Raw genomic sequence first — 15,158 nt, 5'->3', positions numbered from 1 at the left:
TCTTGCCCATTTCTACTCTGCCCCCTACTTGCTGATGGGACTGCAGCAGGGGAGGGCTCTCCCATGGCCTCTCCCATGCCAAGCCCCCCCATCTGCAAGGAGCTCAGAACCCCAAATCCAGACCACATCCCCAACACAGGCCGTATTTTCACATTAGCAATCAACGCGACACTTTATCACAAATCAACCACACCACACATCTCACCTGCATGAAAGGATAGTCATGGCAGGGTCATTCAAGCAAGGAGGTGAAACGCCCTGGCCTCAAAGCACAGCTTGATCTGGCACCAGAGAGGTGCCAAAACCCAGCCAGACCCTCCAAACACAGGTTCAGGCGTGGGCTGGGCTGATGAGTCACAGGCTTTGTTTTGTAGCCCTCCCAGAGCAGAGAGGGCCTGGCTCAGCGGGTGACGTGGCAGCCACGCTCTGCAGAAGCTGCACTACGCTCCTGGGTGTCCCCTCTGCCCAGCTCCAGGGTGCTTGGAGAGCGTCTGCAACGACCTCGGCACAAGTGTGGATGGCACTGGGAAGGGGACCTCAGCCAGCAGCAGCTTTCAGGGCGTTGCTTCACCCCCAAGAGATATCCTGTAGGGACACAAGGGATAGAAGTGGCAGTGGGGACAAGTGCCAGAACTGCCTAATACTCCTTTCTCTTTGTCTGTCTATTTGTGTGTTGCAGCAGTATCACCCCACCGACATCACCGGCCAGCTCAACCTCTCCGACCCCTCAGTCAGCACTGTGGTGTGACCTTCTCCCCGAGGGCCATCAGTCCTTGCCCAGCACAGTAGGAAGGCACAGCCAGGACTGCCTTTCAAGGGACACTGATGGGTTCTTCCGGGTGAGATGGGAGGAAAGCATCCTTCATCCATACACAGTGACTCCATTGTATATCTCCCTCCCTTCCTAGGCCTGCTGCCATGCTCGTGCCCCAGGAAGCACGGCAGAACCAGGACAAGGTTTGGACTCCACTGTACAGAGATAATTGCTTCCAAACAGTGCCACAATAATCAGAATTGCCACTGACTGGCTCCGTGCAAGGAGTGAAAGGACTGCAGAAGGCACGCGGTGCCTGCTCTCCCACAGTAGCAGAGAAGAGCTGGTGCCAGACCACAGACACGTGCTTAACCTCACAGGCTGCAGCCTTCTGAGCACACACAGCCCCTCAGATGTGTGCTCCGAGTCTCTCACCACCTGGAGGGCTCAACGGTCCTGAGCAGCTGGAGCAGCCAGCTCCTGGTGTGGCAGCATGGGCACATGTTCCCGCTGTGCCGAGTGACCCTCATGTCTGGCACAGGGGCTGGAAGATGTGTGTGCTCTGCTCCTTGCAGGGGATGGGCCATCTTCCCTTCCCCCCCATCGACCCGTGGCTGTGACTCGGTTCCCGTCCGTGGTCTGGCAGCAGCAGGAGAGCTCCCGCCCCGCAGCCCTCGCCCCTGAGCTAATCACGGTCCTCCGGAGCCCGTGGAGTGCCGCCAGCCGAGACCCTGGCTCCCACCTCTCCTGCACAGAAAACATCCCCAGGACCTGGCCACGGCCAGCATGTAGCACTCACACAGCAGCTCTCCTGGCCAGGAATTCTCCACGGGAAATGGCTCTGGATGGTTGCACTGACCTCTACCCCAGCTCCACACTGCCTCAGCACCAGCAATGCAAGGAGAGAAGCTGCTGGCCGGTCACGGCTCGCTGCGCTGCTGCAGCGGCCGCCCAGCCTGTCTGCGCTGTCGGGGCACCACGGCCAGCCCTGGCGGCTCCCCTGCCACCCTCACCTGCAGTTCAAGCTTGCCAGCAGCTCCCACGGCAGCCCTGAAGCCCCAGCTCGCGGCGCTCCATCCGCCTGAACCCGGAGACGTGGAAAGCAGATCCCAGTTCGGGAGAAGGATACGAACTGGCCGGGCTGGCGCCGTCCCTCCCCGCACCGTCCTCCCCTCGGGCCCCCACGGCTCCCCCGAGCAGCCTCCCCGTGGGCAGCGGGGCGGAGGCAGCGGCAGCGGCGTGAGCAGCTCCGAGCAGCTCCCGCAGCGCACGGGCAGCGTCTCCTGCGAACACGGAACACCCACCTGCAGCGTGGTACCCAGCCCCGGCGGCACGGACTGCCTTCCCCCGGCCCCAGGCTGCCCCGCGGGCAGGATTTCACATGGCAGCTGAGGTCTGTGAGCATCGTCCCACCGACTGCTGTGGCTCCATCAAGTTCATCTAGCTCCAGCAGAGAAGTCAGACCCATTCTACTTTGTACGTCAGTGTTACATTAATACCAAGTTTTTGCAAGAGCTCAGTAAAGTCTAGACTGGATCATGAAATGGTTTATTCCAGAGCTGTATGCCTCCTTCTGTCTCTGACTTCTGGCAAAGCTGGCGGGGAGCCCTGTGGTGAATCAGAGCCTTACCCAACCCTGTGGCAGGGTCTGCAAACAGTGGAGGGACAGGAAGGGATGGAGAAACCAGGAGGGAGAAAGGCCAGGGGCTATAGAGGAGACTGACAGAGAAAGAGCATCCCCATCCCGGGATACTCAGGTGACAGAGAGCCTGCATGGCCAGGGTGCTGCACAGGCCCTGCAGCGAGGGGATGGGGACAGCATGGAGCTGTCCAAACACCAGCACCATGGCAGCTGGCCCTGTCCCACCTCCATCCTGGGGAAAACTGTCCCCTGCTACTGAGGGCTCCATCTCCTGGGAGCCAGTGTGGGGCCTGGCCAGTGGAGCCAGCCTTTGGGAACAGGGAAGGGACTGCAGGGATAAGGGCATTTGGGAAGTCCCCACACATCAGCCCATCCATAGGGAGGTCCATCGAGTGATTTCCAAAATAGGAAGGTCCCCCAAGGCTGAACTGAAGGAACATCACCCACCCACAGCATCTTCCCCTTGTGCTGTGACCTCCAGCCCAGCCTCCATGGGGGCTGAGCCTCAGGATGGTCTGAGGGAAGGAGCAGGGTTCAGGTGGCTGTGCAGGATGACAAACAAGGTCCTACCTCCAAATGGGAAGCCCAGGCCTTCCTGGGAATAACTGAACCCTCTCTAGAGAGGGTCTGGGAGAGCTGGGATTGCTCCTGGGACAGGCAAGATGACAATCGTGGCAGAGGTCCTGCAGCCCTCAAAGGCGCAGGGCTAGCAGCAGCAGCAGCTGCAGCTGCCTCCAGCAGCTCCCTGCCCCACACCAGGGGAGGAAGTGGGGATCTGGCCATGTGGCAGCACATGGGGCTGGCTTCTCTCTTAAAAATAAAAACAGGAGCAAGCCACCACTGAGGTGACACCTGGTTTATTTATGTCACTGATTCACTGAACCCTTGCCAAGAGCCTGCTGAAGGATGCACTGACTCCTGCCACAGCCCTGGCAGGGTCCCAGATCTTGCATGGGCAGGAGGTGGAGTGGACAAGGCTGGTGGTCACAGCATCTCATTGTGGCTCTGATCATCTTGCAGTGGGTAAGAGGTCAGGCCTAAAAGGGCTCTTGTTTCTCCTTGAAAGGTGTTTTTGTTGCCCCAGCTTGTGGCTTTCTCCTGGAGCTCAGCTCCAGATCCTTCCAGGCCATCTCCCAGCATGCTCACTAAGCATTTCCAGCAGCATTTCCACAGGAAAGAGGAGGGAGCAGGGCAGGGAGGTGCAGGGGCAGCCCCAGCCCCGATTTGTGGGTGATGGGGGGGGGTGAGGCAGCAGCCAGGGCTGCTCTAAAGGGCCCCTGTAAAGGGCTTGTTTGTCCCCACTCCCAACACTGAGCTAACCCCAAACCTTGGCTGGGGATGAGCTGTAGCCTGGGGAAATGCTATTGAGGGAGAAGCCACTGTAGCCTCCCCCATCCTTTGGCAGCTGCTCTGCCAAACCACATCAGTGGCAGCTCTTCCTGGCCCTCCCCCTAAACTTCAGCCTCACCCTAGACTTTGGTTGTTGGCTGAGCCATCTCAGCACCAGCATTCCTGACTCAATGGAAAAAAAAAATCAAAAGGAGTTTTTGCAACCAGCCCTGTCCTTGGGCAGCATACTGACAGGCCTGGCATGGTCTGACAGCCCCATGGAGGCTTTGGAATGCTCCAAACCACCCAGAGATCGTCAGGTAGACACGCAGACAGCTCTGGGGTACCCTAAAAGGAAAACAATGCCTGCCAGGACACAGAAGACAAACATGGCATTTAGGTGCAGGAAAAGCCAACTCAAGGAGTTCTGAGGGCACAGAAAAAAAGCACTGAGGCTGCTGGGGTCACTGAAGGCAGTCAGAGGGTGCAGGGGGCACCAAAAGGCCCAAGGAGCAAACTGAAAGGCACACAGAGGCTCCTGGGCTGCCCCAAAAGGCAAATGGTGAGTCCTGGGGTGGCCTGAAAGGCACCAAGAGGAATGTGGTGTGTCCTGGGTGCACACAGGGACTCCCAGGCTGCACCTAAAGGCACAGTGAGGCACATGAGGCATCCTAAATGCACAGTGAGGGACTGGGCAGCACAGGGGACAGAACAAGGGGAGAAGGATCACCTGGATGCCCCCAGGAAGGGGATGTGCAGATCTGAGGCTGGCCTTGGGCAGCCTCCCAAAACACTGAGAGCATTTTTGGTCAGCCCGTGCCCTGCAGGGAGCTGAGCTGGAGGCTGCTGCCCCCTGGCAGAGGCAGCTTGGCACCATTTTGGGCGACTCTGAGAGAACCCAGAGCGATTCCAGGAACAGAACTTCCTCTAGCTGCTCCACAGGGATGAGTTTGCAACAGGTGGGTGCAGGCAGCAGGAGAGGGGCATGGATGGAGCCCAGCCTGGCCAGGGCAGGGGCTGGCTGGGCCCCTCAGTGCACCCTGCAGACGCGGGGTCTCCTCCAGCAGTGGGACTCCCGGCGCAGGCTGTGGTAGAACACGACCAGGGAGCCCAGGAAGGTGCAGAAGAAGATGCTGGCCATGAAGGAGAAGGGCCCGATGCTGAAGAAGGCGATGTAGTGCTGGGGGGACAGTGAGGTGTCCTGGCACTGCCTGAAGGACTCGTCCCCAAAGGCCATGATTGGATACTTGTTCAGCTGCTCTGGAACTCTGCAGAGGAGCAAACTCTTCTCTGGAAGAGAGAAGCAGTGCTGGAGGGCACACTGGGCAGCTGGGAAAGGCAGGGGCCAAGGACAGGAGGGTGGCAGGTCTGCATGGGACAGATGGCACCGGGGCAGGAGGACAAGGGCCAGCATCACCAACATCACCCTTGTCAGGGTACAAAGAAGGGTCAGGGTTAAGGTTAGGGGTTAGGGTTAGGGTTAGGGTTAGGGTTGGAGGGCAGGTGGGGCAGGCAAAGGAGAGGGACTGGCTCCCAGAAGACAGATGTGGGGAGCAGTGAGCAGCCAGCCTGGAGATGCCACAGAAGGTCCCAGCCAGAACAAGTGCAGTCACACATCCGAGCTGGAAGCAAGCAGGAGGAGGCAGCAGTGGTGGGAGAGACTTTGCTGGCAGAGCTGTCTTTCACTGGGGCTCATGGGGGAAGAAATGCAGGATCAGAAGCAGGTTCATGATGGCTTTGGGGAAGGGGCTGAAAGCACTGCATCCTGGATGGACCAGCAGGGATGTGCACCCTGACACACAGGCTCAACTTGCTCCCCCAGGTGCCATGTGGCAGGACTGGTGCCACTGCTGGGGCCAGCACTGGCTGCCCGTCCCTGGGACATTGCACAGCCCTCCTTTCCAGGCAATCCCTGCTGGTGACCAGAACCAAAATGTGGGCACCGAGACCCGGTGGTGTATCCACCTAAGCAGACACAGGAGCTGGCATGACCGAAGGACAGCTTCTGGGGAACCCGACCCCAAGGGTGCTGACCACCCAAGCCTCCAGCCAACTGGCAGCCAGGGTGCTGGGTCTGCCTCAGCCCTGGCAGGGTGACAGCCAGCATGGGGGGCTTGGGGACACAGCGCTCTGGGCACTCACCTCGCACTTTCTCCCTGTTGTGGCTGAGCCAGCGCCAGAGGGGCAAGATGCTGCAGCTGCACACCCAGGGGTTGTCCTGCAGGAGAAGTGCCTGGAGCTGGGGCAAGGCGGCCGGCACCCCGGGCGCCAGATCCCCCAGCCTGTTGCTGCTCAGGTTGAGCGTGGCCAGGCTGGTGAGGGGCAGGAAGGTCTCGGGGGTGAGCACGCTGAGGTGGTTGTGGCTGAGGTCCAGCTCCTGCAGCGCCCCGAGCCCCAGCAGCGCCTGGCTGTGGATCAGCTCCAGGCGGTTGTGGACCAGGCTGAGCAGCCGCAGCCCTGGCAGCGGAGGGAAGGAGCGAGGTCCCAGCACGGTGATGAAGTTGTAACCGAGCCACAGGGTGCTGGTGTTGGTCGAGAGACTCCAGGGCACCTCGCGGAGAGCCCGCTCGCTGCAGTCCACCTCTCCCGGGGAGCAGCGGCAGGGCGGGCAGGCTGGCGAGGGCGGCGGGCACAGCAGCAGCAGCAGGGCCAGCACGGGGCCGGGGACCCTCCAGCAGCCCATGGCTGCCCCCCGAGGCACAGAGGGCTCCCTGCCCCCACGGACAGGTTCCCTAGAGCCCCACGCCTTGCCCAGCCCCCTGGCCCTGCCCGGTGCCCTCGGCTGAGCCCCCCGGTGCTGGCTGGAGGTGCCAGGCAGTGCTCGTCTCCCTGCAGCCGCTTGCATTCATTCCCCTGCTCACCCGGCTGCAAACCTGGATGGGGCTCTGCTCCCGGACCCGGTTTTCCTCGGGGTGGAGCCGCACTTTTTTCAGCAAATATTTTTGCAATGATGCTTGCCCTGCAAGGTGTGGAACTGTGCCCACGTCCCTCCCTCTACCAGGCACCGCTCCAGCCAGGTAAGCAGCCAGCTCTGCGTGGCCTGGGATTAACTGCTTGTGTGTGCTGCTGGCTGGAGAGCTGGAAATCAGCAAATCCAGATTCATCTCTAAGCCTCCATCCTCTGCAGGGGCATCCCCCACGGGCATGCTGCCTCAACAGCCAGGTACAGAGGGGTGTGTGGGCCCAGGACCCTATAAATGACTGAGGTACCAGGAAAAAACATAACTGGGACAAAATCATATCATTTGCAGGTCTTAGCCCATCTTATGTGCTGTCCCACCATGCCCAGGGGCCCTCAGTGGGGAGCTTTGCTGGGAACCATGGCCCACCCTGCTGAGCCCAGCCCTTGCCCAAGCCCTGTCTGCCCTGCAGGAGACCACCAGCCATGCCAGCATGAGGAGGGCTGGGATTACATCCCATGGGCCACCTTCCTCCTTCCCAGAAGGGGGACATGTCTGTGTGCACATGGAGGGTGACGCAGGAGCCCCCGATGAGAAGCATGGCAAAGGTGACCTTGCTGGGCTGCAGCCACTCAAAACTGGTTTGCCCTCCCCCCAGCACGGCAGTGCCAGTTCCATCGGGCTCAAAGTCTGCCTCCACCCTGTTTACACCCACTCTGCTCCAAAGCCACCCAAAGCCTGGCTGCTGAAGGCTGGGCTGGTGTCACCTCCCAGTGCCACTGCCCCTGGCACAGCTCACTGGGGAGTGGGCCACCAAGGGACATGGCTGGCAGCACCCCATCCCACTTACAGGCAGGGGAGGGGCCCAGAGCAGGGACACTGTCCCCACTCACACCTATCAGAACCCCAGTGGCCATGGTCCCAGAGCAGTCCCCGTCCCTCTGCCCATGGCCAAGGGGTTGGTTGGGCAGCAAGGCAGAGCACAGTTGCACCCCAGGCCAAGGCCAGGATGTTCCCAAATCTGGGACAGAAGCAGCAGGCAGAGGGTTTATTAATAGCATCCCGAGGAGCTTTGGTTTGTTTATCTATCCTGCAGCAAACTCGCTTTGCTGCATTAATCCCCATCTGGAAATAATTCAGAGGAATCCTCCAGCCCAGCCCAGCCCCAGGGCAAGGGCACAAACCCACTGCCATGTGAAGCTGCAGCCCCAGCTCATCCCATCTGCAGCCACAGGCTATATGGAGAGCTGGATTTTGAGGGAGTCCTGTCCCAAAATGCTCTTCCTCCCCAGGACCTTCATTGCCCACTGCCTGCATCCATCTGGAACCAGGTGAGAAGTGCAACATTCATGCCAAAAATAACTCAAACTGCTATTAAAAGCAAGGTCATTTCCAGCTCTTGTGTACAAAGAGCCCAGGAGGCTGAAAAGCCTGAAAACTCAGCTCCTCTGGAAGCTCCTTGCTGTCACCCTGATGGCATGTGGCAGGAGAGCTGTCCCTGCCAGGGACACGGCCAGACATCATCCCATGCTCGTGCCTGGCACCACTCTTGTTCTCCATCCACTGGCTGGATGGGGACACGTGGGGTCCTAAACCCCAGCAGTGCCACCACTGCCCTTTTCCACCTGCTGCCAGTGCTGGGGTCCCTGGTACTGCCCCTTCCCTGGAGCATGGGGACCCAGAACCCACGCGGGAGGAGCCCAGGCCCCTGCCCCCAGCCAGAGCAGCGCCCACCAGTGCCCTGCTCCCCCTCCAGGATGCCTCTTCCTGCAGTTCTGGGCTCCACATGGAATGTGGCAGGACAGGCTGCTCCGAGCAGCTGCTCTGCCAGGACAGCTCGGGTGCCTGTGCCAGGGGAGGAGCCCCCAGGGCACAGCGCTCGGCACTGGCCCTGCTCTGCCCCAGGTGCCAAATCAGGGCGTGCAGCCAGAGAGCCAAAAGCGTTCCCAGAGTGATGGAAGGGATGATCCCCTCCTTCAGGGACTGGCTGGGAGCAGGGGGACATACACGGAGGAACAAAGCAAGGGCCAAGCCCCCCAAAGTGGCTCTGGTGCTGGGCAGAGGCAAGGAAGCAGGGGACATGGGGTGTGGGACAGAGAGCCATGGGTTTGGTCACCCAGCACTGCAGGACCCAAAGGTGCTGGGCTGAGCACAGAGCTGCTGGCACCTCTGCAGGAAGGGATGGGGAGCGATGGGCCCTCCCTACACTCTTCCCAGTACCCACTGTTGAGTCTTTGGGGAGAAATGGAGATAGAGGGGGAGGTGCATTAGCACTCAGTGATAGCTCTTATCCATTCCTTGAAGGCTTTAATTTCTCACACATTCCGTAATTAAAGGTCCAAGGCAGGACTCACATGGAATTTCTGAACCATGCCATACTTCCATGTGCCCTGGGGCACCCCAGGTTTGTTCTTCTGGGAACATCTCAGCTGGGACTGTTTTATGGCAGATGACACCAAGTGGCAGAATTGTGCATGAGCTCTGTGCAGGGGTGGGTGCTGTCCATGGCTGATGGAATGCTCTGGCTGCAGCCCTGGCCCCAGCACGGGGAATATCCAAGCACCAGGACTGCCCAGGAGACACAAGGTCCTTGCCAGCCCCAGGGAGCCACAGGCTGGGGTCCCCTACTGAGCCCTGAGGGGGTTCCTGGTGTTGGGGTTTTGCAAGAGTACATAAACCTCATGGAAAACAGATGCAGAAAATGAGCCCTGAGGAAGAACTGTGAGAGCTGCCCAGGCAACACCAAGCCCTGGCCAAGAGCTGTTTCAGTATGACCCTGTGCAGCCCAGTGCTTCCAGTTTGGCCCCTGTTAACTCAGACCAGCTGCCTGGGCTCTTGTCCTTGCACCCTGGTGTGGAGTCAGGCAGGGAAAGCAGGGAAAGCCATGCAGGCAACAGGGCACAACTGGAGAAACAGCAACAGGGTTTGTGTGGGTGTGTGAGGAAAGGGGCAGGCAGGAAAAGCCAAACCTGGCATGAGCCACAGAGCACGAGGCCAAGCAGGAGCTTCTTGAGCTCAACTCTCCTCCCATAGAGGAGCAACATCTGAGGTTTCCTAACTCTGTCAACCTCAATTTCAACCGTCCTACTACCCCTATGCCAAAATTTTTCATGCAGATGGCCAGCAGAGCAAACACTCCCAGCACAGCAACCCAGCAGGGCAGGTCACTTCTCCCCCCCTCGCCCCAGGCAGGGCTTGCCCTGGGCCAGGATTGCCAGCAAACATGACCAGGATGTGCAACCCGGCAGGACCAAAGTGTCTTGAATAGGCCTGGAGCTCTCAGGGTGCTGGACACACCCCATGGCATCACTGTGCCAGGCCCCTGTCGCCTGCCAGGCGGTGCTCGGTGCCACTGTCCTTGCTGCAGAGGCACATGCTCTCTGAGGGAACGGAGCATGAGCCAGGCTGTGCTCAGGGGCCAGGGAACGTCTGTGATGGCTAGACCAGGTTTCTGAGTCGACAGCAGGGCAGACGGGCAGGATGAGGGGGTGGTAGCATCCCGATTCCCCGCTGCTGCACCCCACATCCAGACAGGATGGACAGGAAAGCCTTGCCTGGGCTGAAGCCCTTCCTAGGCTGCCAGCACAGCCCCACCACCGCAGTCCACAGTGGGTCTGAGGCACGGCAAAGGTCCCAGAAGCAGTCCCAGGCCGGCCCCGGGAGCTCAGCTCTCGAAGGCCGCGCTCACGCCGCAGCACAGGCACAGGCGGCAGCAGCCGCGCCGGGGGAACAGCGCCGGGGGCCCCGGCTCTTGGCACAGCCCCGCCGGCTGCTGGGTCACCGCCGGCTCCTTGCACGGGCCCTTGGCGGGCGGCGCGGCCGGGCCCCTGCCGGCCACCCGCGGCTGCTCCTTGTCAGCCTTGACGGCCAGGAAGGTGGCCAGGTCGAGGTCGAGCATGGTGACCCCGCCGCGCGGCGTGGGCGTGTTCTGGCGGCACTGCGGGCACGGGATCCAGCGCTGCTCGTTGCTGACCGCGTCCAGGCGCTTCAGGCACGCCTGGCAGAAGGTGTGGCCGCAGTAGAGGCGCCTCGGCAGCCGCACGCCCTGGTCGTAGGAGGAGTAGCAGATGATGCACTCGACGCGCTGGCTGCCCCGGCTCGGGGTGCGCGAGTGCGCCCCGACACACGGCCCCAAATCCTCTGCCCGGGGGCTGCCGCCGGCCTGCGACATGCTGGGGAGGGGGTGAGAGGAGCTGTCAGGGCATGGCTGGGGAGGGGGCACAGCGGTAGGATGTCACCTCCGAGTGCCCCCGACACGTGGGGCAGATGGGCAGGGGTCCGTGTGCTGGGAGCAGCAGGATCCCCGCCCAACACCCCTGCCCGCTGCCTGCCAGCCCTGCCTGGAAGAGCAGGGTGCTGCCACTGCAGTGGCACTGCCGCTACGTCCATGGGGGATGTGTTTGTCCCAGTGCCACACCCGGAGCTCTGCAGGGAACACGGGTCGGCCGGATCTCAGCAGCCTGCTCAGGGTGCAGCCTGGGACTGGGGGAGCAGGGGGTGAACAGGAGTGAGGGGGCTGGGTGGGCTGGGGAGCAGCACTTGGAGACCAGGCAGTGGCACAGCCCCACCCTCCCCAGCCCCGGGCTGTGCCGGCACAGGGGGTGGCACAAAGGCTCGTGGGGAGGAGGGGTCTGAGAGCATCCAGCCTCATCTCAGGTGGGGTCTGGTGTACACCAGTATATTTGCAAACTTCTCCTGAAGGCCACCAAGACTCTGTTCCTTCTCCTCAGATGACCTCAAGTGTTTTGGTGCACACGGGCACCCCTCTCTCCCCTCTTCCCAATCCCCCATCCCTACCTGTCCTGAGATGTCCCCCAGGGCCTCGGGGTTGGTGGCAGAAGGGCTATGCCGTCCTGGGGGCTGTGGCAGTCCTGTAGGGAGCATCGGGGGCCTGAGCTGCGAGTCAGGTCCCTGTGGCTGCCAGTGGCTGTGGTAGTGGGCAGGGGCTCACCTTTCAGGGACAGGTGCTATTGGATCTGCTGCAGGGAAGCCAAGCCCGGGAGATTGGGTTACAAGCACCTGGGTAACAAAGACCTCTGAAATCTAAGCCCAGGAATGGTCATTAACCATCAGCCTGTGCTTCACTGACAGAAGGAACCGTCCCTGGGAGGCCGAGGAGCTCTGGGCTCCACCCTGGGCAGAGAACTTGGATGTTGTCTGGACCTGGGCAGCAGCAACAGTCTTCCACATCCTGGGCCACCCTTCAGAGCCAAGAACATCCGAGCAGACGTCGGCCAGCAGAGACCCTCTGGCACTGCAGCATCCCCAGGTGGTCCGGGCTGTGGGGACAGCTGTCACAGGAGTGGGGGGCACGGTGGGGTGGCAGGGCTGGCACTGCTGCAGGGACACCAGGGCTCAGGCCCCGTCTGGGCTGGCAGTGCCCATGCATGGGGTGTGCTCCCACCTGGACCCTGGGGGTGCCTATGACCTGCCCTGCCCTTCCCTGTGGGGCTGCAGGCTCTGGGGACTGAGTTACCAATGCTCAGCGTCAGGCTGGGGACACCCCAGCACCCCACAGGGACACCTGCAAGGTGCATGACCCAGGGGAGGTGACAATGCCAGGGGTCCCCACAGCTGCCCGGGGTCCAGCATGGAGGGGGCTGCAGATTGAAGAGGGGAGCCTGGTAGGGGCACAGGTCCTGAGCCCAGGATGCTGGAGGACGAAAGCCCATCTGGAGGCAGGGCAGGAGGGCCAGGACAGCCGCGGCGTTCCCGCGGGCAGCAGCTCCCACTGCCGGCAGGAGCGGACACGGAGACAAGGCAGCGCTGCCGTGCTGCCGCCTCACCAGCAGCCCTGGGGTCGTGTTCCCAGCACTCCTCAGAGAAAGAACTGGGCATTTTGGAAATGATGATCCCCACGGGGTCACTGGGCTCTGCAGAAGGGCTCAGCTCCTGACACTGGTGCCTGCGAGCAAGGAAGCAGCTCCAGCAGCACATCTCCTCTGGGGCACATATCCCGACCAAGGACCCTGACCCAGCCCTGCCACAGGCTTCCCCAGGCAGTGCATGTGAGCTGTGTGTGCCACGGGTGCCCAGGCAGGAGGTGGCACCCTATGGCAGGGTTTTGCCTTCCCATTGCCAGGCTAGTGGCAAACACAGACGGTGGGGCCAGTTTGGGACAGGGCTGTGCCAGGGAAATTGGTTTTGGTCAAACCCATTGGCCCAGGTGGAAAAAGGGTCATGTACAGATCAGGATCCAGCTGTGTGGGATTCCAGCTGTACCCTGGCATGCCAGGGTACCACCATGCCTGCCTGTGCTGGGGTGCAGCCCCCGGGTGCTGGCAGCCAGGGCAGAGCTGGCTCCTGGTGGGCTCAGCGTGCTCCCTCCAGGGCCATGCCAGGGCTGGGGCTGTCCCAAGCTGTCCTTCTTCCACCCAACACACAGTGCTGGCCTGGCTTCCCTGCCACAGGGACAGGAATGTTGCAGTCCCATAGGGAGCTCTGCCAAAAAACTTCTATGGTTGAGGGGTGGGCTTGGCTCTGTGCACAGCCGGGGGTGCCCTGGGCACTGCTCAGAGGCAGTGACCCCTCGGGCTGCCTCTCCTGCTCCACACACACCCCACACCCACCCACCCACCCCCCCCCCCACGCATCCTCCCTGCCCTTCTGCCCTCCCAGCCCCTGCCCATCAGCCCTGATGCCAGCAGAGCTCTGTCCCATTGAGGGGCTGTGCCCAGCTGACCTTTGGCCACTTCTGCCCCTTGCTGGGCACCCCAGCTCAGCACAGGCAGGGTTTGGGGCAGAGGAGCCCTTGGTGACAGGGGCTATGCATCGGCCATGCTGACACCAAGGGCACAACCAGCCCTGCCAAAAGCCACCTGGATCCAGGAACAGGGAATCACAGAACCTTTAAGGTTGGAAAATATATTTTAAATCATCGAGTCAAATATCAAACCAGCAGCACCACGTTTGCCACTAACCTATGTCCTCAAGTGCCACATCCACACATTTTTTGAACACTTCCAGGGATGGTGACTCCACCATGGCCTTGGGCAGCCTGTGCCAGGGCTTTACAGCCCTTTCAGTGAAACCTTTTTTCTGAATATCCACGGTATCCCCTGGCACAACCTGAGGCCGTTTCCTCTTGTCCTGTCACTTGTTACTCGGGAAAAGAGACCAACCTTCACCTCACGACAGCTCCTTCCAGGGAGCTGTGTGGAGCAAAAAGGTCTCCCTTCAGGGAAGGCAGATCTGCAATCGGCAGCGACACACATGGATGGGAAACGTGTTTCCCTGTTCCCAGGATCATCCGCGGGCTTGCAGGGACCTTCGGCACCGCGATAGGGAGCGGCACCCTCAGGGAGAGCAAAGGTCTGATGGGGATGAGCCAGAGCCCTGCACTGCCACCCACGCTCCAGAGGCAGGAGGTGGCACTCACCCAGCACAACCCTGGGCACCCCCGGCTCCACCTTGGGAAGGTGGACACAGCCGGGGAGCTCCCATGGGACTCTGCCAGCAGCTGCCCGGCTCATCAGAGCCCTGCCAGCTCCGGGGCCGCAGCCTGCACCCTCCCCTGCTCGCCCCCGCTCCTGCTGCTCCAGCTGAACCATTGCCCGCCTGTCTGGCAGGCAGGGCCGGCCGCTCCCGCCGCGTCTGCCATCGCCCCGGGGCTGGGCAGAGCGAAGGGCAGCGGTGACACACGGCAGATGTGGCACCTGCCCTGCCCTGCCCCGCCGAGCCCCCGGCCCGCTCGTACCGGCCGCTGCGGCCCTGGGCTGTGCCGAGGCAGCGCACACCTTGGGGACACTTTTCCGTCGCCGGGCCGTGCGTGTCCCGCAGAGCCCGGGCAGCCCCGCCCGCGGCTCCGGCCGTGACGTGTCCCCTGCCCGCCGCACACACCGGGCAGGGCTGGCGACACGAACGCAAACAAGGGGTGGATCTGCCCGTCCCCACTGCGCTCTGGGCAGGGAGAACAAGGGAGCTCCTTGTGCAGGGCAGGCACCGAGCGGCTGCGTCCCTGGCAGCACGCCCCCGGTCCCACCGCCCTGGCACCCGCGCCACGCAGCGGGGGAGGCGCGGGGCGGAACAGCTCTGCCCACCCCAGCCCAGAATATCCCGGAATGGGGGTGAGATTGCAAGGGTGATGGGCTCCCAGGCCGTGACAGGCTCCTGGGGTGGGGTCCCAGGCACTGTGGGCTTCCCGTGGGATCTGTGTGCTGGCACCCAAGCATTGCTGGCACCCGGTGCTCCTCGGGCCTCAGTGCAGCTGGGCTCCAAGCAGTGGGTGATTCCAAGCCATGGTGGGCTCCCACTGCTGAGGGACTCCCAGGGGGTCGCAGCCAGCCCAGGCAGTGTCCTGGCGTCCACCCAGCTGCCTGGCCAGGAACTTCCCTTTGCCAGGCCCTTCCTCAGCCTCTCCCAAAGGCTCACAAAGTTTTTCCAGACAGGACAGTCATCCAGCTTGGCAGGGCTGGGCTGAGCACCAGCCAGTGTCCCAGACAGGCTGGAGCAGCCTGTACTGGGAACACCTGGGCACTGCTGGACCCGGCTGGCACTGCTGGACCCGGCTGGCACTGCTGAATGCAAGCTGGCA

The 15,158-nt window shown here is 61.8% G+C and overlaps 3 protein-coding genes across 13 annotated transcripts in view; 1 reads left to right on the top strand and 2 right to left on the bottom strand.

The window, feature by feature from the left end:
• GRIN1 (glutamate ionotropic receptor NMDA type subunit 1) overlaps positions 1–2,311 on the top strand; it is a 38,406-nt gene extending 36,095 nt beyond the window's left edge. For 4 of the 11 annotated variants that reach the window (XM_038156394.1, XM_038156391.1, XM_038156386.1 and 1 more), the window contains one exon: positions 683–2,311. In XM_038156394.1, the coding sequence (XP_038012322.1) occupies positions 683–748 (66 nt within the window). In that variant the 3' untranslated portion in view covers positions 749–2,311. Of the gene's footprint in view, positions 1–679 lie in introns of all 11 variants that reach the window. The other 7 variants (XM_038156393.1, XM_038156390.1, XM_038156385.1 and 4 more) reach the window with 3 other exon arrangements.
• Positions 2,312–3,237: 926 nt separating this feature from the next.
• LRRC26 (leucine rich repeat containing 26) lies at positions 3,238–6,621 on the bottom strand. The gene is made up of 2 exons (XM_038156400.1): positions 5,868–6,621; positions 3,238–5,015 (listed from the first exon to the last, which is right to left on the bottom strand). The coding sequence occupies exons 1-2, from the start codon at positions 6,568–6,570 to the stop codon at positions 4,756–4,758; spliced, it is 963 nt and encodes a 320-aa protein (XP_038012328.1). The 5' UTR covers positions 6,571–6,621; the 3' UTR covers positions 3,238–4,755.
• Positions 6,622–10,289: 3,668 nt separating this feature from the next.
• On the bottom strand, positions 10,290–10,796 carry LOC119709241 (RING finger protein 224-like). Its single transcript, XM_038156718.1, has one exon. It carries the CDS (start codon positions 10,794–10,796, stop codon positions 10,290–10,292), a length of 507 nt encoding a protein of 168 aa, XP_038012646.1.
• Positions 10,797–15,158: the final 4,362 nt, after the last annotated feature.

The sequence above is a fragment of the Motacilla alba genome, chromosome 17, assembly GCF_015832195.1.
Source record: "Motacilla alba alba isolate MOTALB_02 chromosome 17, Motacilla_alba_V1.0_pri, whole genome shotgun sequence".
Lineage (NCBI taxonomy): Eukaryota > Metazoa > Chordata > Aves > Passeriformes > Motacillidae > Motacilla > Motacilla alba.
This window is presented reverse-complemented; position numbering and strand designations above follow the sequence as displayed.